At 38.6% G+C, this 26,380-nt stretch overlaps 2 protein-coding genes across 4 annotated transcripts in view; both read right to left on the reverse strand.

The window, feature by feature from the left end:
• ahcyl2b (adenosylhomocysteinase like 2b) overlaps positions 1 to 18,065 on the reverse strand; it is a 39,720-nt gene extending 21,655 nt beyond the window's left edge. The window contains exon 1 of the mRNA XM_067490049.1: positions 17,676 to 18,065. Within this exon, the coding sequence (XP_067346150.1) occupies positions 17,676 to 18,011 (336 nt within the window). The 5' untranslated portion in view covers positions 18,012 to 18,065. The remainder of the gene's footprint in view (positions 1 to 17,675) is intronic.
• A 719-nt stretch (positions 18,066 to 18,784) lies between these two features.
• Positions 18,785 to 26,066, reverse strand: tmem209 (transmembrane protein 209). 3 transcript variants are annotated; one of them, XM_067490050.1, is made up of 15 exons: positions 25,996 to 26,066; positions 25,486 to 25,645; positions 25,273 to 25,331; positions 24,777 to 24,908; positions 24,431 to 24,660; positions 24,129 to 24,333; positions 23,779 to 23,954; positions 23,585 to 23,656; positions 23,333 to 23,429; positions 22,992 to 23,117; positions 22,806 to 22,903; positions 22,278 to 22,392; positions 22,032 to 22,129; positions 20,897 to 20,970; positions 18,785 to 19,628 (listed from the first exon to the last, which is right to left on the reverse strand). In XM_067490050.1, the coding sequence occupies exons 2-15, from the start codon at positions 25,623 to 25,625 to the stop codon at positions 19,574 to 19,576; spliced, it is 1,677 nt and encodes a 558-aa protein (XP_067346151.1). In that variant the 5' UTR covers positions 25,626 to 25,645; positions 25,996 to 26,066; the 3' UTR covers positions 18,785 to 19,573. The 3 variants fall into 3 exon arrangements, with proteins under 3 accessions (XP_067346151.1, XP_067346152.1, XP_067346153.1); XM_067490051.1 differs by lacking the exon at positions 25,996 to 26,066 and having other exon boundaries at positions 25,281 to 25,331; positions 25,486 to 25,501; XM_067490052.1 differs by lacking the exons at positions 25,273 to 25,331; positions 25,996 to 26,066 and having other exon boundaries at positions 25,486 to 25,615.
• Between the last annotated feature and the right edge of the window lie 314 nt (positions 26,067 to 26,380).

Genomic DNA, 26,380 nt, shown 5'->3' on the forward strand with positions numbered 1-26,380 from the left:
ACATTCATACTAAATCTATTGTTAATGTCGTACTACAAGATAAACAAGATATTGTGAAGACTTGAGGCTGTAATTGGTGCTAATGGTGCTTCAACAAAGTATTATGCAAAGGCAGCAAAAAATTATGTAAAGATTGTTTTTCATTTTTTATTATTAATACATTTGCAATAGTTTCAAACAAACTTCTTTCATGTTGTTATTATGGTGTATTGTTTGTAAAATGTTGGGGAAAATAATGAATTAAATTTATTTTGGACTGTAACATAACAAATGTGGAAAAAGTTAAGTGCTGTGAACACTTTCTGGATGCACTGTACATGAATAGTCCAGAGAACTTGCAGCCTTGTGGCATACAGTGATTGAAGGAGAGACAAAGCAATGGAGTTACTGAACCAAATTAGAGGCTGTTGCTGCTGGTATGAAATGGAAATCTGATGATGTTCATGGACCCAACATAGCCAGCATGCCTTGGGCATGTACTTGCTGTGAAGCACACAGAATTAAATAATTTTCACATTGCCTCAGTCAGCTTCCCACAGTTCACTATTACCTTGAGCTGGTAAGCAAGTTTGTGTTTCTTTTGAGTCATGTGGGTTTACACGTTTTACAGGCCGGTTCATGATTTACATTGCACTCTGTGCTAATTACCCCTTTTTTTCAATTTGAAGGACTAAACTGTGGACTTGTACAAAGAAGAGGCTGAAAGCGCATTGATTCCTCCTGTCTAAAAGGTGACTCATTTGCAACCTTTCCCATTTGGTGCCGAATGTCATTATATAAACTGACCTCAAACTGTACTGATATACAGATATTTGTATGCCGTACCATGTTGAATATCTTAGTCTTTACTCCCGGGCACAGCACACATTAGAAATAATAATATACTGCCCCAAGGAGAAAAAAATGCAAACCAAATAATCATCTTCTGTCTCTAGGTATCCATGTTAAACAGAGGTGGGCCAGGCCATTCAAGTACCACCTCCAAGCCATTGTCCACAGGGACTGAATGTGAATGTTTGTGTCAGAGATACCGAGAGCCCATGTGCAGTAATTGGAGCCTAGTCTGAATGACATCTGATTGGGTGTGTGTTTCTATGATTGAGAAAACTATGCCAACAGCTGTGATGTCTGATGCATACCATAATGCCTTTTCTATCAGACTTAATATGAATTGGCGAGATGACTTAATGGAAAAAAATAAGAAAATAGGAAAAAAGGCTATATGATGAAGTTTTGAAGATGCTGCAGAAAAACGACCACAGACTCCATTTTATTCACTTGTTATCAAGGAAATAATCAAGTCATACACCACTTAAAGCACATCACTAGAGGTAGGCTAGGCCTACAGAGACCTGCTGCACAGAGCTGTGAGAAGAAAGCCAAAGGGAGAAGCGGGAAGGATGCCTTCTCCTTTTGGGCCAGTGGGAACCTACCCTCTGTGTCAAATTTGTTATGAAACTAAACCTACTGATAATTATAATGGTTATTTACTTATTGTCATCTATCTTAACAGAAAACCTTGTGACTCCAGGGAAGACAGCAGCAGCTTATTAGATTTACTCTTAATTATGTCCATTTCACAGGATAGTGCAATATCGTGGTACTGAGTGAAAGTTCTTTATTCAGGATGCTCTTGAATAAAATACACACTGGCCAAAATATTTACAAGATTTTTTGACCTGGAAATACCACAACATTTACTAGAAAGTTCATAAACAGCACAACTGAACTAACACTAAATACACTGTACCGCTGACCCATTATAATGTTAACTGAAAACACAAGTTGCTACAACAGGGAATTAAGTGTTATGTCAACACCTGCTCAGTTCTGGAAAGCAAGCAACAAAGTTTGTTTCACGATTTATAGATGATGGTACAAAGCAGCTCCACTCAGCCCCAACTGTGATATGCTTTGTGTCCAAATATAAGACAAAATAGCTGCAGTGTTCCTGTGAGATAAACTTTGCAGTCACAGTCAACTTTTACCTTTACACGACCACTGGTTGGCCATGTGATGGTGATGCCAATAGAGCAATGTGATATCATAGAACTATTGGCTATGATAGCACATCCTAGCTAATAGTGCCTGGATATGGTATCATGCCAAGTTTCCATGTGATGACAATAGTGTAATAGGTGATGATGACTAAACAAAGTTAAAAGAAGAACATATAGGCAGAGAAGATCAGACAGGCAAATTGCAAGGATGAGTACTCTTAAATCAAAATGCCAGTGGGCTTTTAATAGCTTATGTTTAGATGTTCTTTGCCAGCAGGGCTCGAAAAGTGAGTGATAGCATTAAAAAAAACATCAGTGCACATCAGGGGGAGGAAGAGAGGAACGTGTTCTGTTAATGGATTAATGCTACAAACAAATGCCTGGAAATATCCTCAAAGCTAAATCCTAAAAGTGCTTCCATCAGACTGTCCCCAATCTGGCAGCAATTTAAGAAAAAAAATCCAGGGCTATAACTCAGCAAAATCCTTTGAAACAGATGGAAAAAACATGCACTTAACATAAAACACCATAGATATTATATTATTGATTAAAAAACAACTATAAAACCACTGGCTTCTACAAGCAGCTAAGAAAATGTAAATACCTTAGAAGTTTTACAATCTACCATCTTAACAAATATACACATTTATAAGAAAAATTGATTAATTAAATAACTGTTATATATGGCTAAATTACGTTTAGTACTATGAGTCAAGCTCTGAAACTCAGAATTCAAAATTTCCCAAAATAGAAATCATCAGAAGCTTGCAGCTCACTACTGATACCGATCAGGATCTCTATTATCATTGTTTTGTCTTGGAGCCTTAGCACAAATAAACCTAATGACATCATCAGTGTCATGTTTGGAAAGCTTGTTCAGTGCTACAGAAAACATTATACAGCTCTCCGATGATGAGAAAACTGTATTCCATATGTAAAAATGGGGAAACTGGCCCTTTAACACAACTAAATTAAATAACCATGGTGTTGGGTTGATAAAGCTGTGAAAGTACCTGAACGCTTGTTATAAAGATACATGTGATTATTACAACTAAAGATTTCTTATTTGTTTGTTCACACTTAGCATCTATATATATTACATTCTCGTGTTGTTTAAAATTCACTTAAAGCCATCTTTAATCTGTTTAATTTTTCGTCTATGTGTTTTTTTCAATGTACTATGTTCAATCAATGTATTGTTTGAAATGAATTCTATTCTCTCTCTCTCTCTCACACACACACACACACACACATATTCTAGGTTCCCTGCTCTGTTTTAGCTTTGAATAGCGCACAGACACACACACACAGAGGCTTGTTGGCAGTGACTATAAAGTGTCTCCATCCAACACGCCCCATCAAATCTTCCTTGGAGCACAAATAAATATTAGTGCATCAGCAGTCTAAACAAAGGCCTCATTGGCAGCAAAGAGTGCTCATGACACCTTGATGAAAAAGGAAAATGCTGTGCCTAGAAACAGTGGAAGTCATCTTGTTAAGTAGTCTATTAGGTCTTCATGACAGGCTGCTGGACAAAGCGACGGATGTTCTGTTTTTCATCTCTCCCACACACAGCATGCTCTGGGGAACGTGCAGCTATTCGTGCTTTCATTTCTCCTTATTGTAGTCACTTCTCTCTCTTCCATTCCTCCTTTACTACAGCCACAATACTCTTCCACATACAACTGGGTGCAGTCTGGGGAGTAGATTACGGTTTATTATGTGCATGTTTTTAAGACACATTTGGATGCCATATCAAAAGGCTTTTGGAGATGTTTCTCTCTGCTTTTAACTTCTATTCCTGGATTACTATTGTGCTTGAGTAGAAGAAAAACAAAAATAGAATGTCGCAGACAGAAAGGTGCCTTTTTTCCTCCCGTCTGTCTCTCTGTCTTTCCACCCCTCCACACACGGTCTCACCCTTTTCACGACTCCCATGGCTCCAAAACTGAAGCAAAATCAAACATAATTCAAGATAGCGTGGGATACTGTGCCCTTGGATTCAACTTGCATGGCATCAATGTCCAAGGATGAAAAAAAAGCACAGCCTGTGCTAACCCTTTATTTAGACACAAGGGCTGCAGATTTGTTTGTGCCATGTTACCAAGTTTTACGACTCAAGTGATACTAATGAAACAAGTCACGTAGGAGTCTACAAGCATCCTGGGAACTATATATCTTTTTTTATTTATTATGCCTTAGTTTTTCACCATGATAACTTTTGATACCATTTACTTTTCTGTTCATTCTTTCGGTATGATTTTAGAACCAGAGCACATGTTTATAGTTTTGCAAAAAATTCATAACCACTTTCATGCTTACTAGTGACTTTCACTGTAATAATTACACTGTTACACTTGAATCCACATACTGCAGAGATCATTCCTTACGTGTCTTAGCAATGCTCAGTTATGCTGATACTTTTTTTGCCATTTACATATCACTCGCATGAACTTTAACCACCACCACAACAACAAAAACACATTATAACTGGCAAGTTATTCAGAATTCAGAATTATGACCATTAAGTTACTGGCTAACATATTACATAGCAGAGTCACTTCCACTTTCATATTAACAATCTACTTTTTTAGAATGTTATTAAAAGCAAAAGCTAATTTTACTAGGCTTGAACATTTCTAGATCTACAAACCAATCAGGCGGGGCCATGCCCAGAGGGAAAAAAGTCCCAATTTCCTAGAAATAGCACTGAGTTCACAGTGACTTTAACTTTCAACCTTTAACCATCAGAAGTTAACAGTTTATCCTTGAGTCCCACTGAAGAAATTCCACCAATGCATTCCTGAAATATCACAATCACAAAAATGGGAAGGTTGGGAGGTCACAGTAACTGTGACCTTTTGACCAACAGTTAAGTAAAAAAACAAAAAAGTTTTCTTTTACAACATCTCATTCACAGGAATGGAAGGGACAGGAGTGATAGCCGTAATTGCTTGGGGACCAAGATCTGTCACCTCTGGCCAACTAAGTCCAAGGAGTTTATCCTTGAGTCCAAGTGGATGCCTGGTTCAAATTGTAAGAAATTCAGGCATACTTGTCATGGTGCATTCACAAAAATGGATGTACTTGACTTATGACCTGCAGTTGAGTTAAACAAAGAGTTTTTCAATAATTTAATATTTCATGTGCGTTCAGTTAGTACAAATGTACTTTCATTATTAGAGACAACAAAAAGGTCAAGATGTGTATAAAAAGAAACTAATAATGAAAATTTTGTTCAAAAGTTTGCATTCCCTAACCAGTTTACTTAAAGTGAGAGAGAGACAAGTACAACAAAATCATTAGAATCTGGTAAACGGCTTTCAGTGAATCCTCCCTCTTCATTTCAAAACAAGGATGCAAAGCACAAAGCAAAGTACACTAAAGAATGGTTTAAATAGAATACGGTGACTAATTTACTGTTGCCATCCCAGTTTCAAGACTTATAAATGATTGAAAACCTGAAGAAGGAGACTAAGGTTACCCAAAGCCAAAGGGAGAACATACACAGTATTACTAGACGCTAACGTTTGTGCTGATAAAATTTTACAAACACTACTAAAAATACTAAGTTGTTAAAAATGTTGTGATCCTCAAGTGCAAATGGACGTTTAGGCAAATTGGGAGACATTTGCTCAATGCATTCCTGAGATATCGTGTTCCCAAGAATGACGTACAGCCATATGGACAGACTTATGTATGATAGCTTAATTAACCTCCTATCATCTAATGGTTAAAAAAAAAACTGACCATTTGCAGAAAAGAGGAAGCAGCTAGCGTTATGGTCTGTGGTGGTCTGTGTGTGTGTGTGTGTGTGTGTGTGTGTGTGTGTGTGTGTGTGTGTGTGTGTGTGTGTGTTTCTGTGCATATCAGTGTGCCGTCCTGCCCTGAGGGTAGCTGTGATGTAAGAATGACTCCAGCTGATTTATATACACAGACTCACACTGTGCTCACACTGTAAATAATGGCACACATAAACACACACACGTGGAAATATTACTGTAATTGCACGGACCCACACACACACAAGTCAAATGTGCTCTAACAACCATTACCACCTGGCAGTTACTGAGCTTACACACAATTGCCAGTGCCCTAACACATGCCCACAAACCATATATATCTCAAAGGCTTTGTGCCAAGTCAGGGCTTCACTAGAGTGTAGCCACGTCACCACCAGCAGCAGAAGCAGTCATGCATTGCTCTTCCACTTTGAACCCTACTTACACTTTCAGCAGAAAATACATGCATTATATTCCTGCAAATGAAGAGCTAAAATAATAACCACCTGCTGCCCGACAAAGCTGTGATTAGGTTTATCAAATTTCAGAAATGGAAACAGGCTTTAGATACTGTGAGTGCTAAAGTCAGAATGCAAATGTGTTTCTAAGCTTAATACTATCATTTTGATAGCCGTAGTCCCAAAACAAAGGTCAGAGGACATCACTAAAGTCAGTTGGATTAATTTTTTGGGGATCATTAATCTATGCACATTGTTGACAAACTCTAATATGAGCTTGTGGACTTATCTCACAATGTCAGTGTGATTCAGTTCAAGATACAAACAAGTTTAACTGCAGTGCTGCTAACCATAGTAAAAATGGCATCAGCAAAAGTAAACCCAGATGTTGAAGAGAAGAGACCACAATAAGTTAAACAGTACAGTCACATAGTTTAGATATATTTTGATATTTAAATGAGAAGATGTGCAGCAGAAACAGTTTTCGTGGCTACGCAAGGTAACGTCACAAATTTCCTCCAGCCTTTAAAAAAGCACTGGGCTGCATTTGACAAGGTAATACCTAAACACACATCTGCTAATGCAACATCCAAACACTGCTTGGGTCAGTTGAGCCAGGTATCAGCTGACAGAGATCGGTGACCACAGTGTGTGAGAGGAAATAAAGTTTTTTGTCATAAATCATTGTCAGTGTTTTGGAGAATATTACTGTTGGCATAAGAGAGGGGCTATGTTAGGCAGCTCAAATCCTGATGACATGTTTGTATGCTGTTTGTTGGTATTTCAGGTTTTTTATAAACCAGCTAATATTGTGTGCAGGAAGAGAGGGAGTTTCTCTGAGTTAAGAACAGAATAGTTCAAAGACAAAACTGGTCTAGGCCATAATTCAACTGTGTTTGCACACACACACACACACACACACACACACACACACACACACACACACACACATATATATATATATATATATATATATATATATATATATATATATATATATATATATATATATATATAAAAGAGTAGGCAATATGATATTCTATGCAACACTGGGAATTTTTATCCTACAAGGCTTGTTTGCACTGACTATTACACAAGAAGATGAACTTTTGCAAAAAAAAAAAAAAAACATGGTCTGACATGGTCTGATAGTCCCAGCAAAAGCCAAGAACACAGATACTAGATGAGAACAATGAGTGATTGAGTTGGACAACTCATTAAACCCTACCTGCTTCTCAACGGGGGTGAGGTGGGGGTGTCAATACACTAAGGGCTTTCTGTAATGTATTCTCCCCCTTTCTGATTCACATACTTTTCCCTTCTTACCTGCCAGTAAATGGAAGACTTTAAACTTTACATGTCCTTCAAGGACAAGGTCAAGCTTTCTTTCTTTTGATGTACTAATAAAGAAATAATGTTAATTACGGGAAATATTCAGTTTGCAAAGTCCTCATAAAACATTTAACTAATACTAAATCATGATCAAATACAAATGTAAAATTATTATTATTCTTGGTCTCAGCTATTGTTTTTCTCTCTCATATGCATGGGCATGCGCACATGCACACACATTGTGTAATGGGTTCTTGCCTACCCATGTAGACTAAACCAGAGCTTTAGTGCCCCAAGGCTTAGTGTTCCCATCTGATAATGGTGGTTAAATAACTTCTATTCACATTGACAGCAAAGTGGTCAACATTACTATTGATCATATCACTTTAAATCTATTGTTTCCTATTTTATAGGGCTAGATAAAAATTATGGTTTATGGAAGGTATTTGAACCAGTGATGATCATACATGATGATGGCTTTTATACAGATTGAGCAATAAGCTGTAGTGTATGTTTCCATATTCATAACCATCCCATCTGTTGACCCATGCAGTTATCAGTCTCCAACAGTACATGCGTAATGCTTTGCATTACATTAGTCACATTTCTAGCACTCCAGCTTAGAGTCAATAAATCCTTTCAGTGGACTGAAAAACAAACAGACTGTTAATGTCACTCATTAAGCTAAATGAAAGCAAAACAAAAAAGTTGCAAAATGAAGAGGTCAATCTCCACAATGACATGTTTGGGTTTTGTTTTTCTTTCATTGGAATGGCTAGAAATAGCTGTTTCTCCCTGCAGGGAAGATACAATTACATCAATAGCACCCAGGCAGAGGTTGTGCTGTTCTATTTTAGAATAAAGCCATTATAAGCTCAATGGTCTATTTTTAATTAGGACTATGAAGCAAATCTGTATTGCTTTTTAGGAACAATTTAGAGGTTTGATCCTTTAAATGGTAAATGGTCTGCAGTTATATAGCGCTTTTCTACCTTTTGGCACTCAAAGCACTTTACACTGGTTCTTCTTCACCCATTCGCACTCACAATCACACACACTAATGGGGGAGCTGCTATGCAGCTGGTCAACACGCACCGGGAGCAACTAAGTTGGGGTTCAGTGTCTTGCTCAAGGACACTTTGACATGTGACCGGAGGAGCCGGGATTTGAACCAACAACTGTGAGATTGGTGGACATTTGGACTATGGCTCTACCTTCCTGCGCCACAGTCGACCCCACTTTTGACAAAAGCTTTAGATGATTGAATGCTTGCAAAAAACAAAACAATGTGCAATGTGGAGAAATTCACAGTTTAACTGACATCTTTAATGCCATGCTAAATAATTAAATTGCCCAAAAGCTCAATGTAAAATGTTCACTGTTCATTGTTTTGGTTTTAGGGCCCACATCAGTACTGTTTTTGGTTCACTCATAATGCTGTCATCAGCTTTGTTTCAAGTACTTCTTTCAGCAAAAACAAAACAAACCTTATAACTCCACTGTACACTCATGACCACTATCAACCGACAGACAAGACGAAGAAAAAAACATGACGCACATGAATATGGGGTATACATTTTTGGGAAAATTTAAATGGGAATATATGTATGGCAATACTTCATGTAATAATGTTGTATTTCCTTTCTTTCGGCACAGATGCTCTGCACTACGTACACTTGCATGCAATCTGTTGTGCTAAATCATGAGGAGCCAAGCTATGAACACACCATTTCATTGCCTCTTTTATCAACAGTCCTTTAGACTGTCATAGTTTAATAGTTTATGATTTTCAATTGCAAAACAACAGTATGAGCCGCATTTACAAATCATGAACCCTAATGCTTAGAGATCTCCATTCATATAAAACTGTTATATACAGTAGCAAGAAAAAGTATATCAATGTAAAATGTTTTTTTTAGACATCAACAACTACCATCTCTGGCTGCCAGATGTTGGTGGTTTTGACTGACTAATAGGAAGCAGGCCAGACAGATGGGTGTGTGGAGGTTCAGTTCAGCCTTTGTGAGGACTCTTTTGTGATGCAGCACTTTTTGAACACAATGTTGGCCCTTTGTTCAAATGCAGCACCCAAATATGGAGCTGCATTCCTCATCAAACAGCACAGCAGGTTCAGCAATAATGTCCACTACTCTTTACTTATCCTCGTGTGCACACAGCACTGTAGGCTAGTGACACAATGGACACATACCACACGCATCAACTGGGTGGAAGCTCACTCACTCACTCACTCACTCACCAGTAACTAAACCTAGAGGTTTAAAATTTCAGACTGTGCTGGCATTTTGTGAACATACAGGTTCCAGGAAAAGTGAGCGCTCCCTTTTTCCCCTTAATTTGCTGTTCCAAGAACCTGAGACTTGTAAAACAGCTTTTGATGGAAAGACATGTAACTCAATGAGCTGTACACAGTGAGTGATAGCGAGCTATGGCGATGAGGCAGGAAATGAGTTTCAACTGGGGAGTCACAGATGCAGATAAGTGTGGTTGGAACACTTAGGAGCAGGGAAGCACTGAACAAGAGACTGGCAGTACCAGCCTAATAACATCACAGAAACCAAATACTAAAACCTTAATGCCACATCCCAGAAACCTACTTAACTTTCTGCTCAAAGACAGGTGCCGGGGCTTCAATATACTGAAGTGAATTTGACACATGGGGTTCAACAATAGCTGAAGAAGACTCATTTTGAACCAAAGTACAATAGGAAACAAAACAAACAAGGACAGCAAAGGCATAGTTCTATGGCAGAAGCCGCCAAAAATCATAAAGAACTGGCAGGTCAAGTTCAAGAATCTTAATTGTCATCACTGAGCAAATATGCATGTTGCATACATGTTACAATCAAATTCATTCTCTGCATGGTGGGAGCAGAGGGCAGCCACAGGGGGCTGTCACAAAAGGTCTGCCTTGATAATGATGAGTGCTACCGGTCATTAGACATATTCCAATTACATTTATGAAACTGTGCTAACTTTTCAACATTATTATGTTGAAATATTATGTGTTATAACATTATGATATTCTTTAGTAGATTAAGACAAATTAAATGTTGTGTGTGATACTGACTGCATATTTTATGTCTCAGCCAGGGAATCAACTAAACATACTATATGTTCATCCATGTACGGTCCTTTCCAAAAGTACTGGAACAGTGAAGATAATTTATTAGTTTTTGCTGTTCACTGAGGACATTTGAATATGAGAAAAAAGTACAGCATTATTTGTTTGTTTTGTTATATGTTCTTTATGCCTCAACACAGTAAACTATATAGAATAGGACTAAACTATACAGGAAAACATTTACTTCAAAGCAATATTGTGGCTGCCATTTATTATGCAATTTTTTTCTTCTGTATTGAAAACATCAGCCCCTCTCTCATGCCAACAGTGAGGTTCTCTAGGGTAGTTATAGCAAACTTTGACAATGAGCCAATGTTATTTAACATCTGTAGGAAAAGCAACATGTTAATTGTAGTTGAAATTGCAGCTCTAGCATAGAAGATTTTGTATTAGATGAAGTTGTTAAAAGTATTAGAAAATGTGACTGATAGGTATTTCTTGTTACCCTCGGGATTATTACAACAACAATGAATGTCCTGAAATGAAAAAAAGACTACTGGTGTACTGGGCAACATATGCAGTGACATCACCAGCAACCTCCACAGAGCAGTGGTGATGGTATTACGATACATAATTTGAAGATAACTTCATGAGCAGAAAAACAAAGTTCATACCAAAACATGCAAACACCTTATCAGCCACAAGAATCAGAAAGGTTAAAATTTGTTTAAAAAAGAACAAAGATGATCCACAAAAGAGGAAAAGATCTGCTCATCTGAACCATACAATCTCAAAAAGTGACTGTAATAAATACTAGTATTTGAAGTAAATTGTGGTTTTTACTTCCTCACTTCAGTCATGCAGCCTAAAGGAAGCGTAGCTTCCCATCTGGACAGTGATGAAGATTTAAATATCTGGCAACCTGCAGGTGAAATAAACTCAAACTGGTGTTTAGTACCAACAGCCCATTTCCTGAGTCGGTCGCAGCTGCATGAATGAAGATGGTTTGAGAAGTGTGATATCATTCGTTTTTGCTGTGTACTGTTGACTTTTATGCTGCAAGAGGCCAGACAGCACTCACACTATAAGGGAACACAATGAGACTGTGAGCAAGCTAGACAGGGCAAAAAATCTACAAAACAAGGTCAATAGAAAGTGTAATAAACCTCACATAATAAATACTTAGTGGCTTAGGGCTACATAGCTAAGACCTGCCATATCACACACACTGCTCTGTTTCTATAAGCCAGGGGTCTCCGACACAGTGCTGGAGAGCTACCCACTTTCCAAGCTGCTCGCCAAAGGGTTAATTAATCTTACATGAATTTGAAAACGTGATTCGTCAAATTTGAGCAAACAGACATTTATGTATATCTAATTAAATTCATTCATTAAATTCTTACTCAAAATGATTATGTGACAATTAGTTGTCAAACAGTGCACTGCTGTCAACCTTGATGAGCCAGTGTTTCCAACTAAGCGACTTTGTCAGTACATTTAGCGAGTATTCAGACCTCTATAGTGAATCTTTTTCAAAATAGCAACTAGTGACAAATCTAGCTACTTTTCATGCTGTTGTTGGAGACTTTTGGAGACTGTGATGTTAAAGCACGTATCGTTCTCACTCTTCTCAATGAGCAGCGGGAGCTACCATGGCCCCCTCCCACATCCTTTAGCACAGGCGGCCCAGTCCTCGCGCAGCCTCCTCGGAGTTGCAGTCAGAGTAGGAGGTGTTCACCCCTCTGTTGCGTCCAGACTGCAAATGAAATGAACCCGCTGCTGGTACCCATACCAGTAAGACAATACAATAGAAAGAAATGCATACAGACAGACTAAATGCAGAAATACATACATATGCATGTAGTTTAGTTTTAATGCAAAATTTCAGTTTTTGTACAATCTGTGCAGAAATAAGCTATGAGAATAAATGTTACAAAACATGAGTGGCTCTCTGCCATTTTCATTTTGTAAAAGTAGCTCTCAGGGGGGAAAAAGGTTGGCGACCTCTGTTATAAGCATTTATTTTAAAACGGATTTCTTGTCCTGCTCCCTGTTACAGTTTTACAGTAGTCTAGACGTAGAGCTCTCCATTTCCTCTCATGCCATTCTTTCTACAACACACACAGAAAAGAGCCAAGTCACTGATTAGAAATCATTCTCCTCACTGCCTGACAATGCCCTTTAATGATGGTTGTTCATACACAGTGAATACAGCCATACTCAGTGACCAAAAACGTGACTTCCCTGTTAGCATGAAGAAAGGCTTTGAGTGCCAAAGCAGCAAAGGAACATCAAGGGTAGCTGCATAATACAGATGATTAAACCCTAAAAACTAGAATTTCATAATCACGGCGTGAATATTCTACCTACAAAATGAAACACTAAACACTAAATATAATACATACCCCTTTTTTTTCTACAGCAAAGTGATATAGCCAAAATATCACAATATGTTTGCATGGAATGCAATTAATTAGAATTGAAACTTATTCATTATGTTAATTATAATTGAAACTTATTCATGTTTGTTAGACTGCTTGCAACATTTATAACATTTTTAATTTGAATTTCAAAATATCACTTTGAATCCACAACAGTTTGCAGCACTAACGTGTACTACCCAACGTGGCAGTTGCACACTTCCACCTGACCAGCCTAATTAAGATTACCGTATCATTTAAACATATGCAACAAGGATGCACATTTTCAGCAAAAAGAGTTCTCTCATTTGCTTATCATCGTCAGTCTTCAAGCTCGCTCTCCACATCTGTGTTATGATCCAACAGGCCCTGGTCTGTCCACCATCCTTCCTGTTTCGGAGGTGACCCTACCAGTGACCTCAAACAATTGTCAAACTTACTTTTCGTTCATTATGAGGAATCAATAACTAATGAACGCTTGTCAGCACAAAAAATAGCACAACAGCATATAATCTCCAAAACTGCGGAGACAGTTTCACAAGTGAGGTTAATGTTTAACCAGAAAGAAATGGCCCTCTTCAAGCTGACCATGTAATTGTAAACAGAACGGGATTTCTGAAATTTATGATGGTTTTAAATATAACAGTATTACGTTTAAGAAAGAAAGGTTTAAGTGGACCAACTTAATGCTACGTTTATTTTTGATCGTTTTTTAACATGTTTCGGGTCCACACCATGCTTAGACATGTGGTTGCATTTCTTCTGTGGCATCTGGAGTGCATCACCGATCTATATGATTTAAATAATCACATTTTTAATTCTTTCCTCTTTATATTGTTTTAAGAGGAGAGAATAATAATAAATCTACTTCTTTAGCCAAAAACAGAGATTAATACATTGCAGTTGACACAGTGTGGCATCAAAACAAACAGAATCGAAGTGTGTGCAAATGTTTGTTAAATGGGTCCTAAAAGATACCGTTCATCTAATTTGGGTAAGGTTTGTAAGACTTATAATAAAATCTAAATGTAAACACATATAGGGGGTTTAAGCTGCTGCAGAATACAGCACAGATGCAAATTCTAGGCAACTCCCTGCGACTCCAGATGTATTTGTTTTAATGTTATCAACTGGCCTTCAATCCAAAATTAGAATTCAAAACTTTTAAACTGCAGTGTGGTCATTAAAGTCCATTTGAAAAACTATTTGAAAAAGTATGTAAATACATTAATATGTAAAGCCCTGCAGTCATGGCCAATTACAGCTTTTTAGAATCTGATCAAACATGGATGCAAACAAGTCAAACAAATACCTCATTCAGGTAATTCATGGGCCTTACTAAAATAGTTACTCTCAATGCCATTTGTTGAAGACAAAAGTTGGACGAGGCTATGACAACATATTGATTTTGGGGGAAGTCGTCTGACTAAAGGTGTAGGTTGTGTGCATGATTAGCACTGAGCATGAATGCAGACCAGCTCAATAGCCATGGTGACTCACAAATTAGAAGGCGTACGGGAAGAAATCCACATGGCCTGCATGCACAGGCACAGGCAGATGAAGGTGCTTGAAGACCTTGATTTAAGGACACAATGCTGACAAGCAACAGAGCACTGACTTCTTAACCTCTACTAGATAAGTAATAAAAGCCTGTTAATTGTTTCAGGGTTTTCATAATAGACTGCAGTGTGCAAAGAGTCCTGTATATTTTCAGACCTTGCCATAGCAAAAAATGAATAAATACATAAATAAATAAAACACACTACAACAGGTGACCACAAAGGTTTTCAATGGCCCAAAAAAGTAGGCCAAATGAAAGGTCCAAAACAAATTGGGATAAAACACAGTATCCATGGTGAACAAACTAGAGCTTACAAGTGCAAATACTTCAGGCTGATTTCAGTCCTTTTGAATACATAACATCTTCTTCCAGAGAGTTACCTTCCAAATTAAGCGGCCATCAGCAACAGTAAGCCTGTTAACCAGTGGGCAGCGCCAGGAATACCAGCTTAGAAGGTGACATAACATTATATTAGAGACGGATAACACGCTGTTCTCTGTAGCCATTTTAAAATATCACAGTGCATTATTTCCTAACACCTGTTCGCAACTATTCAGTGAGCAATGTGATGTTTTACAATGTGAACATGCTTGTGTGTACGCTGGTTGCTGAATAGGTAAACCAACTGCTTTAATTTAAGCATCAGGTGACCCTACTGACCCAATATGAGACTAAACCAATGCTTGCGTCAGCCAGAGAGATGCATGCAGTTTACAACTAAACTCACCACTGACTCAAAAAGCTTACATCTGGGCTCAGCTACAACAGAGAGCTGTCCTTTTAATCCCCTCATGAGGTGGGATGATAAAGGCATGGATTAAAAGCTTGCCAGTCATCCACTCACTCAGTCACACTGCTGCTGCTCAAATCCTTGCATCATCAGCCCCACTGCTTCACTTACACTTTACAACACTGGGCAATTCAGCAGATGCGCAAGGCCAGGCTGTAGTCCTGAGCATCTGCATCTATTAGAAATTTCTCAGACTTGCTGTTCTCTCTTACATGGAAATAGAAAATTAACTCTTAAAATTCTGATATGTCCCATATGGGTTGAATGATCACTTGAGTACAGCAACACGTTTAATACAATAATAAATTAAATAATTGCACTATACAAGCTGTTGTTGACATTGAGAACAACCAGTGCATTACTCGCATCACTGATAAAAGAATTAAAGCACGTTATATCTATTCTGATCACATAGATTCTTTTAACAATAACACATATTTTGATGCTGTTTAAGGAACATTTAACAACAAAATTTCATCAACGACAGCCTACCAACTTTTTTGTACATAAAGGATATTGTACGTAAAGCATTGGAAATAAACTCTTGGTACCCTGGTTATGTGTAAAAGGTTGGTCTTCCAGATGTGTCTTCTGCTGTCGATTGCACCCTGTGGTTCCAGTGCCTCAAGATGCTGGTTGACCTCCATATGCCTACTTTCTGACATTATGACAGTCTGAGGTACGCAAAGCCACTTGCTCTGAGCTGCTGTCTGTGTGCAGTCCATTTTTGCACTGTACTATCCAAATCATATCCTGCGAGCCTCCTAGAAGAATTTTCTTTGGGATCATCTGATAGGACAGGATAATCATCGAGGGCTTAATAGAGAAAGTGAGTATTAAGTGTATCATTTCCCACTCCTAGATTTCATCCTTTCCTAAGGCTTGATATCCATCTGTATGGGTTGTAGTGTAAACACACTACAGCTGTATGTTGCACGGATGCAACAGACATAGCACAAATTTAGAGCTCATCCAAAAAAAAACACAATTTATAATCTTTAGATTGTTAACAGCATGTACCTAAAGGAAGTTGATGAAGCAGAGTCAGTCTCACTCTACACACAACTAAAATCAATTCCTGTGACTGACCACCAATGATAAAGTGCACTACAGTGACCACAAGCTATAAATCACCATCATCTGTAAACAAGAATATAACAAAGCTGGCAGCATCCTCAAAGGAATCATTATCTAAAACAGCTTTTTCCTTGACCGTTGACTTCTGTAGTAATCAAGACTTGGCAAAAAAAAAAGCAGCAAGATAAGATGCATTTAGGGTGCAACTACAGCCAAACAAATATTAAGACCCTTGTTTAACAAGAAAAAGACATGCAAAGCCAAATTTAATCCAATCCAATAAACCAAAAGGGCAGCGGCTATTGTATCCTGGGGTCACACAGATTCATACAACTTGGCTGGCATGGCATTAGTCAGCCTATACTTACCTTGGCATGTATTTACTCTCAATAGCCATAATATATCAACCCGAAATCAACCAGAGAGCACAGACTCTTTTAACAAACTAACTTTAGGGCTGTCAACTTAGAGCACAAAGACAACAACGAAAACTTCTTCAGGATTAACTTACTGTACATTAGTCCTCCTGGTAACAAAGAATTCTTCCAAGTAAGTTGTCTAATTGCCTTGTAAAACACCACCATACAAATATGATTTGTTAGTACCATCCTGCAATAACATGTTACCGCGTGTCCTAAAGCTAAAAGTATGAAATGTGATTTTTTTTTAAATCAACATTAAGGCAATTAACTTATAGTTACAAATGTGTTTACATAAGCTAAATAAATAAAATATAACGTATTTTATACAGGACGTAACCGTCTTTTTCCGGTTGATAATCTTAGCAAAATACCTTCTTAAAGCAAGATAATAAAGGTAACGTTACGTTTGTCATCCTTCAACAGCGAAGTACCAACAAAACTCGTAACAACAGTTGGATACTCTTTTCCAGCTAACGTTAGAAGTTATGTCTTAAAGATTTTGTGTTGTCGTCAGAATGTTATGAATAGTTTTAAACATGTGTTTAGCCTTTATTACAGCTTATATCGTGTTATTAGCACCGAAGACCATTATTAAAAGCGTTAACACGGCTGAGTCAGCTTTGGGAGCAGCTAGCCCGTTAGCATCGCCGCACAATGCCAGCTTTCCCAGCAGTGTTTCGTTGCGGCGAGCAGTGGTGGTCCTGTGGCAGCGATGATATAATGAATACGGGCAAAACGTTTTCTCACCCACCTTTTTCATCCGCGGAGCTTCAGCGACGGTACCGTCACGGTTGACAAAAGCCTCCCCGCCGTTCTGCTGCGGGTCGGACCGCTTCATAGCCGACGCCTGCGGCATCTTCACGGGGTTCGGGTTGAGCAAGCCCAGGCTGCCTTCCCCGGCTTTCGCGGAGGGCTCCGCTGTAGGGGACGCAGCCGCAGAGGAACCGGCCTCGTGCGGGTCGTTCCTGCCGAGGTTCTTTCCTTCTGCGGTCGGTGTCACTGGAGATTCAACCGGCAATTCTTTGCCGATGGGAACGTCTTTGAGTTCGACCTCTGCCATTTTTGCTGCCACAACCTGGACTGACATCGCTGCAGTTTCTCAAAGTCCTTTTTCCAACACAGATACCGAGTCAAGCGGATGTGAGCGGAGTAGCGACGGTGACCAATTGCATTATGGTCTCCGTAGTTTCACCGAGTGTCTCAACCTTTCGCCACCATGAGCCAACTCTAAAAACAGCGATGAATACTCCACATGTAATTCACAATGTGTACATTAACACGGGGAATGTCATAAACCAATTACCATAAACACTGTATTTCAGTGAAAAATAGACCCAATTGACAGCATGACTACATTTCCTAGCAGGGAAAGATGCATTGCAAAGAAAATTAGGGGGAAATGTAGTTTACACTTAAAGAGGGCAAACTACAAAACAAACGAAATTTAGATAACTCAGTGTTCACAATGCATTCGCAGATTTCATTTTAATGCGATCTTCCAAAGTAAGGCAAGGCTTTTCATCACTATAACCATAAGCCTCACGTTTTGAAGTGTTCAACACGAAGGGCATGATGCTACGTTATGAACTCCCCCAGCGAAGAAGCTGGTCCTCAACCTTTGTTGAGAGATTTTTTTTTTTCAGATAATTTTTTATCACTTTTGTTTTCCAGTTTTTCGATGTGTTCGTACTAGATACGGCATCACATTTCAGTGATCTTAGGTGGATATTCAGCATGTCATAAGAAAATGGGACGGTTGATAAGGTCAAACTGTAAAAAAATAATAAATTGAACTACAGTGCCACTAAGTGGATGCTTACAATAGTAACTCAAATAAATTATATAGAAATAATGAACACGTTTCAACCCATTAAAAGTAAAGTTTATTTGTTTGTAAAATGTCATTGCTGAGAATATTCTAACTCCAAAAACTGTCCAAAACAGAAATTTAATAAACTGCATTGAGAGCTCCTAAAAAAGTGTATGTACAGCAAAACTCAGACTTCTGATTCAGAAGTGTTTCCTTTCATTCTTCACCTTTCAAAATGAAAATACATAGCAATGTTTGCATTACAGCCTAGTACTATCGGAATATTCCCGTCTACAGAATAACTTCATTGCTTGTATTTTCATGAATTGTTTATTTTTAACAACACTAGTTTCTTAAGGTGACTTAAAAAAGTCTACACACACACACACACACACACACACACACACACACACACACACACACTCTACATTCAAGCTTTAATAGGTCTGAGCCCTTTGCCAATCACCCACTTTTAGGTATATTATTTACAAGGCTGCCATGCTGGTACATTCTCAAAATAGAATATCTGTAAATCAAATCAAACAATGCTGCGCTGCACATCAAAAGCACACTGTGGTAGAGAGACATGAGACAAGAGACATGAGTTTCTAAAATGTCAATGACAAAACAGCATGCTGAAAATCTGTATACTAAAACTGAGAAAATGTCCAAAAATGTGCATTTTCTTTGTATTTTTAAAGTGACATGCTGCTTTTCTGATGTGCGACTAAAACAGCAGTCCTTAAGTAGAGGCAATATTCTGACAAATGAAGCTATACAGCACCAAGGAGGATACTATCCACTACTTTCCACCTTTTGTTGATATTAATTATGATGCATTATTCTTCAAATATCCACAGGATGTTCACCCCAGAGAGTCCAAGATTCACTCTCCTGAGAAAAATGTGAAAATTGACTTAATTATTCTACAGAATGCAAACAAGGCAAAAGCAAACATTTTCAATTATCAAGTAATCCTCCCTTTTTATGACTTTTTAAAATGAATCAATATGTGATAATAATCTGAAAGGATATAGAGTCATGGCCAAAAATATCAGCATTCTTGCAATTCTGTCAGAAAAAACAACCCTTCTCTCAGAAAATTGTTCCAATTGCAAATGTTTTGGTTTTCACATGCTTATTGTTTCTCTTCTTGTTTTCTGCACTGGAACAACACAAAAAAAAGTCAAATCTGAAACAATTTGACACAGAACCCCAAAAATACATTGGACTGAAATCAATCGCCTCCTGTAGCCATGAATGAGTAACTCTCTACTGGAACTTTCCACTCTTCTTTTGCAAACTGCTCCAGTTCATTCAGATTTGAAGGATTCCTTCTCCCAACTGCTGTTTTGAGATCTCTCCACAGGTTTTCTATGGGATTCAGATCTGGACTTATTGCTGGCCATTTTAGAACTTTCTGGCACCTACTTTATAACCATTTCTGCTTTTTGAAGTGTGTTACGGGTCGTTGTCCTGCTGGAAAACCCATGAACTCTGGTGGAGACGCAGCTTTCTGACACTGGCCACTGCATTTCGCCCCAAACGTATTTGGTAATCATCACATTTTCTGATACCGTTCACACAGTCAAGGCATCCAGTGCCAGGAGCAGCAAAGCAACTCCAAAACATCTTTGAACCTCCACCATGTCTGACTGTAGGGTCTGTGTTCTTTTCATTGAAGGCATCATTTCTTTTTCTTTAAACAGTGCCATGATGTCCTTTGTCTCATCTGTCCACAGTATGTTCTTTCAGAAGGATTGTGGTTTTGTCACGTAAGTTTTGGCAAACTCCAGTCTTGTTTTTTTTTATGCCTTTGTGTCAGCAGTGGTGTCCTCCTGGGTCTCCTACCATAGAATCCCTTGTCATTCAGATGGCGATGGATAGTGTCAGCTGACACTGTTATTCCCTGTGTCGGCAGATCAGCTTGTTTGGAAGTCAATCCTGGTCCTTTATCCACCATTCAAACAATCCTTTGTTGTAATTTTTCATTAACTTCTTTCCACGTCCAGGGGGCTTTAGCTACAGTGCCACGGGAAGAGTTGCATTTTCTGACAGAACTGCAAGGGTGCCGACGTTTTTGGTAATGACTGTGTAGTTGTGTTGAAGGTTATTTTGAGATAGCTACTCTTTCACAATATATCAGCAGCAAAGATACTCACCCCAGCATTCCTGACTCCTTGGTCTTAATGACATAGAGGAACATGAGGATTGTGTGGAACAAGTTGTTCCTGCCCTGTAAGAGAAATCAAGAGGAGTTAATGCCTTTGCAATTAAAGCATTGCTGTAGAAAAGGACATCCTAAATAGGGAGCCTGTACTGACATCCTTCCTCAGTTGTTGTTTTTTTATCTGGAATATCCATTACATACATGGAGAATACAAGAAGGCTTATATTTATAAAGTTCCCTATGATTGAATTTTTAAAAGATCATATTCATTGCACCTAAGTTAATATCTTATTTGAGCTCAGTTGGTAAAGGCAGTCGTCCACGGACCCCAGGGTGAGTGGTTTGATCCCCGGCCCTGGCTATATGTCGAAGCGTCCCTGGGCAAGACATTGAACCCCTAACACCCCATTCCCTTCCCCAGCTTTGCAGTGCCGGTCGAAGACCGGTAGAAATTGGGGAGGGTTGCGTCACTTGCGTCAGGAAGGAAAAACTGTGCCAAATCAACATGCGGACAATGATCCGCTGTGTTGACCCCCGAACTCACGGGATAAGCCGAAAGGACATGTATGTATGTAAAGTTAATATCTTATTTCACAAGAGCTGGGGCTTACAAGCTTATAATGTAATAAAAAAAACTAGCTGTGGTTGAGCTTTATCCTCATCCAAAATTTATTTAATTAGACATGTACCTTATCCAAAAGACCATGTCAGAATAGAAGTAGTTAAAATCTTAAAAACAAACAAACAGTAGATGTTCAAATTATTAGTGTATTCTGTCAAAAAAGCTGGATTGTGCTTTTTTAATGTCAATTTGTGTCTTCAGTGGAAACCTGTGCTAGAATGTTTTTTTCATTTACTTGTATTCCGGAATTGATTATTTTACATTTTAAAAGCAGTATTTTAAGAGAGTAATATCTTAAGGGAGTAAATAAAAAAGTTTTGAGATTATGTTTGATTTACTGTTGTTACATCAGGGAGATTTATAAATAGCAAAATGTAGAGGTTGCGGTGTCTCGAGGGATTTAATTCTAAACCAATATAGCAAAAAATAACTAGCTGTTTTGGAAGAACATTTGGAAATACTACTGAACAAGAACAGAGTAAATGCTGGGTGCTTCTGATATTACCTTGGGAAGACTGTAGATGTGTCCTTGGTAGATGAGCTGGTAATGAGGGGGAGTGGTACTGCTTTGGTGGATACAGAAGAGGTTCTCCTTGGTTACATCTGTGAGTAAATACAAATTAAGACACAAGAACTGGAGCACCATAAAGAAGTCAAGTTTGAGGAAAAAATAAAAAGCAGATGTTCTTTAACAACGAGAAGCAGTGGCGTTTTGTATTTCTACTTACTATTTGAGTTTGTTTGCACTTACCAGGTTTATCTGGGGTGTGGCTGAAGTGCTGTGAAGTGAAAGTTTTCCCATCGGGGTACTTTGGGTGTGGGGGCAGCCTGGAGTCCAAGTATGTACAAAACACATGCATAAGAATCTAAGGGAAAGAGAAAGACTATGTGACTGGAGAGACCACTAGTATTAGATAGATGTATCTGGCACGTTGATTAACACTGTAACACAGGCCCTGCAGTCAGAACAGTCCCAGTCATATAGGTATTGTTGAAATGTCTATAAATGGACATGTGCATCATATGCATGCATTTGAAAAGTCACAGGTTGTTATTTTAACTAATTAATATTTTTCCTATAATCTGTTTGTACACATATTCTGTGAAAATACATAACTTGCGTTCTGAATATTTTCCAATTGCCTGACACTTTATGGGAAAAATCAACCGAGAGTAATTGATTAAGTAGCCTCAACAAGACAACAGACTAAACATGCATCTGAATCTGCAGTGACTGTTTATTTCACATGTGCACACGTGTGTTTGTGTGTAAACTCACAGCACAATCAGTGGGCAGGTCTGTGTCCCACTTCCTGTTCTTCAGATCACCACCACCATTCCAGCGGAAAGAGCTCATGCAGCCGCTGTGTGCCAGCTCTGAAGAGACAGAAGAAATACATATTTCTTTCCTTCTTATTTCAGCCACATGTAATACAACACATACGCATTATGTAGGAGAACCTACCTTTTATGCGGTCCACTAGATACTCCTGGTTGGGTGTTATGTCTAGGTACAGTACAATAGAGTTCATAGTAGGAATAGAGGAGGCCTTCATCACTGCTGCCTGCTTGAGACTGCTTATGCTCGCTTCTGGTGGAATGAAAGCATGAGAGTTATTAATTTATAATCTCTACTTTTCAAAATTATTTTTTCAAAATTACTCTTAAAGTTGGGTCAACTGTGGTTCAGCTGGTAGAAAGGGTCATCCATTAATATAAGATAAAAGTTTACTATACTTATACTTTTATCAGATAAAAGTATAAAGTGTTATTCCATTCTGATTCATGCTTTCCTCAGATGTTTACCTCCTATCTGGAGCTCAGGGCAGCCCATCCTCCTGAGCTGGCTGTTGACCGAGTCTATTTCCTTGACCAGGGGGACCAGAATGGTGTCACTGATCCACTGCACAATACATAGGATTTTTACTCAAATTCAAGTATTATTTTATGTACAGTAATTGAGTTTTTGTGGCAAGCAACAGTATGGAATTAATGCTGTACAGTTTTCTAACAAGATATATTAAAATTGTATTTCTATAAATGTGTTAGAACACTTACATTTCTAAGCTTGGCTGTCCAACTATCAATGCGGTCTACTACAGGTCGACTGGTTGTGATTCTAGCCCACACCTATAGAACAAAAAGAGGAAAAAAACTATGTTCATGCCAATACATTTACTGAAAAACTGAGATGGGACATGTCTCTTTTTACTAAAGCACAAGAACAACGTATAAATTGTTGATATACAGACCTCCTCTGCAGCCTGTTTGGAGCCAAGGTCTGCCTCATCCTTGTGGGCAGATGGTGCCTGAGAGCGGCAGGCTGGCTGATACAGAAATTTCCTCAGGCTCTGGGCATAATCTCCCACTGAGCGGTTGTAGTTCCAAAATGTTGGACTGTGGTTTGGAGACACAGATTCTGGACTTCCTACAAAAGGCATCAGTTAATGATAACATCTTACATGTGTTGTTCTACAGTCCTATACATCTATTTCTGCATATCTGCCTGTCTTAGATATACCTATGACTATGTATGATCCAAATTAGTCTCCTAATCGTTATATTGTAGGAGTGAAGCTTCTATAGCACAGTCTTATTGTACCTAGCTGACTGCGGTGACTCTTCTCCTCCTCAGTACGGAGAAATCTCTCCAGGCTTTTCAGATTTTCCATGCAGTCCTCCTTGCTTCCTGGAGAATTAAACACTGAGGGGGAAGTGCGGTATCGAGCTCTCAAACTAGAGCCTTCTGCTGGCCCAATGCTGCTGGGGTAGGCAGAGGAACCAGGGGACGGACTGTAATTCAAAACCTAAAACACAGCCAACACAACAGACACAAAATTGAGTTGTGACCGTATCCACTTAATTTATTCCAGTACACCGATTTCACTACTGTAATGAACATACTTTTCCAAGAGCCACAGAGGGAGAAAAGGGCCCTCCCGCACTGTTTGGGGTAGATGGGTTGCTGAGAGTAGGACTGTACCCAGGTACACAGCTGGGGGAGAACTTTGGGCTGGTGGTGGCTGGTCGAGAGGGGCTGAAACTTAACACACTCTGGCCCTGTAGTGGGGACGACTGGGCTGGAGCTGGTGTCTCCTTTTTTTCTGGCTTCTGGGGTGGAGAGGCCTGAATGCCTGCAATGGATGAATAATATTCATCATACCTGTCAAGTCCAATAATAGACTTAAGTGCATAGACAAAAAATTTGGGGGGGGGAAGAAAAGCATGTCACTAAAACCTAAAGGCTTACTTGTCATTCTAAGACCCAGAAGGCGATGCTGCTCGGGCGATACAGCAATAGTGGAGGGAGCCATTGTGTATTTGAAATACTTCCAGAAGTCAAAAAGAGCATTGAGACTAAAAAGAGAAGCTAGCACCAGTTCTGTTAATGGGGGGAAAAAAAGAGTAACATACTTAGCGTAAGTGGTGCTCAGTTACATAGTAGAAGAAAGTGTCTTTTAGTGTCAAGTAACATTTCATACATTCATTCCACTTACATTTGATATCAGAGTTTGGAAAAAAAAATGAATGACTAAGAATATTATCTTAATCTAAACAGTCTAATTAAAAACACAAGGTAAACACATTATTCAGTGCTACTGCATGAAAGTGGCTGCCCACTGCTCCCCCCAGGGGGATGGGTTAAATGCAGAGAAATAGTTTCAGTGTAACATGTATGTGCAAAATGTATATGTGCTCAATGATAATTAAGGTTGTTGTTCTTTTAAAGTGTAGTGCAACCTCACCGATGTACCAAATAAGCCAATATGTGATGTTGTAGTATCGGCTCAGCAATTTTCCTGACCTAACAGAAAAGAACAACGACGTACAAAATTACTTACATTGAGCACTGTAAGAGTAAAGACAGAAAATAGTAAAAGAGTAAAATACATGTCCGAATCACAGATTACTGGCAATGTCTGCAGTAGCACACATTACTGAACTTGCCTTTAACTTACATTTCAGTGTAAATCATGCCAGCTAGAGACATGTTGAGCACCGCCCAGGCGAGGACTACCTGTCGAGCCTGCTCCTCTCTCCTCATCCTCAGAGCCCTGTCTATCATACTGGGCATACCCTCCTTCGGTGGGGTAAACATAGCTTTATCATTGATTTAGGCTGAGACAAGGAAGAAAGTGAAACACATTAAAAATTTCAAAGAGCAGAGCGCTATACTGAACAAGTCATTTAAACAAGGAAAAACTTGTATAATTCTACTTCTACTAAGGCTTCTCTAACATTAGCTAAATGAGGCTCTGTAACATGAAAACTGCCCTTAACTTACAGTTAGCATGCTAGTTGATGGCTAAACGGTTAGTTAGCTAAAGTTAGCAAGCATACAGACAAAACTAAATTTACATAGAAGGAACGTGGTTTAATTTTATGTTTCATTTACCGATGCCCAGCCAATAATACACAAGTACTATAAAATTAAGACACAATCCGAAATAAATAATGATAATTCATACCACGCTGAAGAGAATGAAAATTGCGCCGCAGCATACTTAAACGGAAGTTACTGTACGTACTTCCGTTGTATGTCAAAATACAAAATAAAAGTCCTGTTTCAGGACTCCTACTCTGAGAATATTTTACTATACGTACATTTCATATCCACTAGGTTATTGAATTCTTTTGAACCAAATAATAAATAGTTTCGTCCAGATTTAAGAAGAAAAACTATTTAAATAAAATTGAAATAAGGAAGTGTTAGACACGGCAACTATACTGCCACCATGAGAATGTTTTTTTACTCACACGTCCAAAGTCACGAAATCTTTATTTCGTGATTTACTCAAAATATACAGCAAAGCTGCAATTTCTGCTTAGGAATTGACTACATCTGTGAAATAA

This window comes from Channa argus, chromosome 21, assembly GCF_033026475.1.
Source record: "Channa argus isolate prfri chromosome 21, Channa argus male v1.0, whole genome shotgun sequence".
NCBI lineage: Eukaryota > Metazoa > Chordata > Actinopteri > Anabantiformes > Channidae > Channa > Channa argus.

Bases quoted from the DNA above. Each gene is read 5' to 3' on its own strand.
- tmem209 (XM_067490050.1), bottom strand. From the start codon at position 25,625: ATGTTTACCCCACCGAAGGAGGGTATGCCCAGTATGATAGACAGGGCT. The intron at 24,909-25,272 runs GTGAGGTTGCAC...CCCCATTAACAG, and splicing joins TTGGCTTATTTGGTACATCG to AACTGGTGCTAGCTTCTCTT. The intron at 19,629-20,896 runs GTGAGTATCTTT...CATTTTTCTCAG, and splicing joins AAGGAGTCAGGAATGCTGGG to GAGAGTGAATCTTGGACTCT.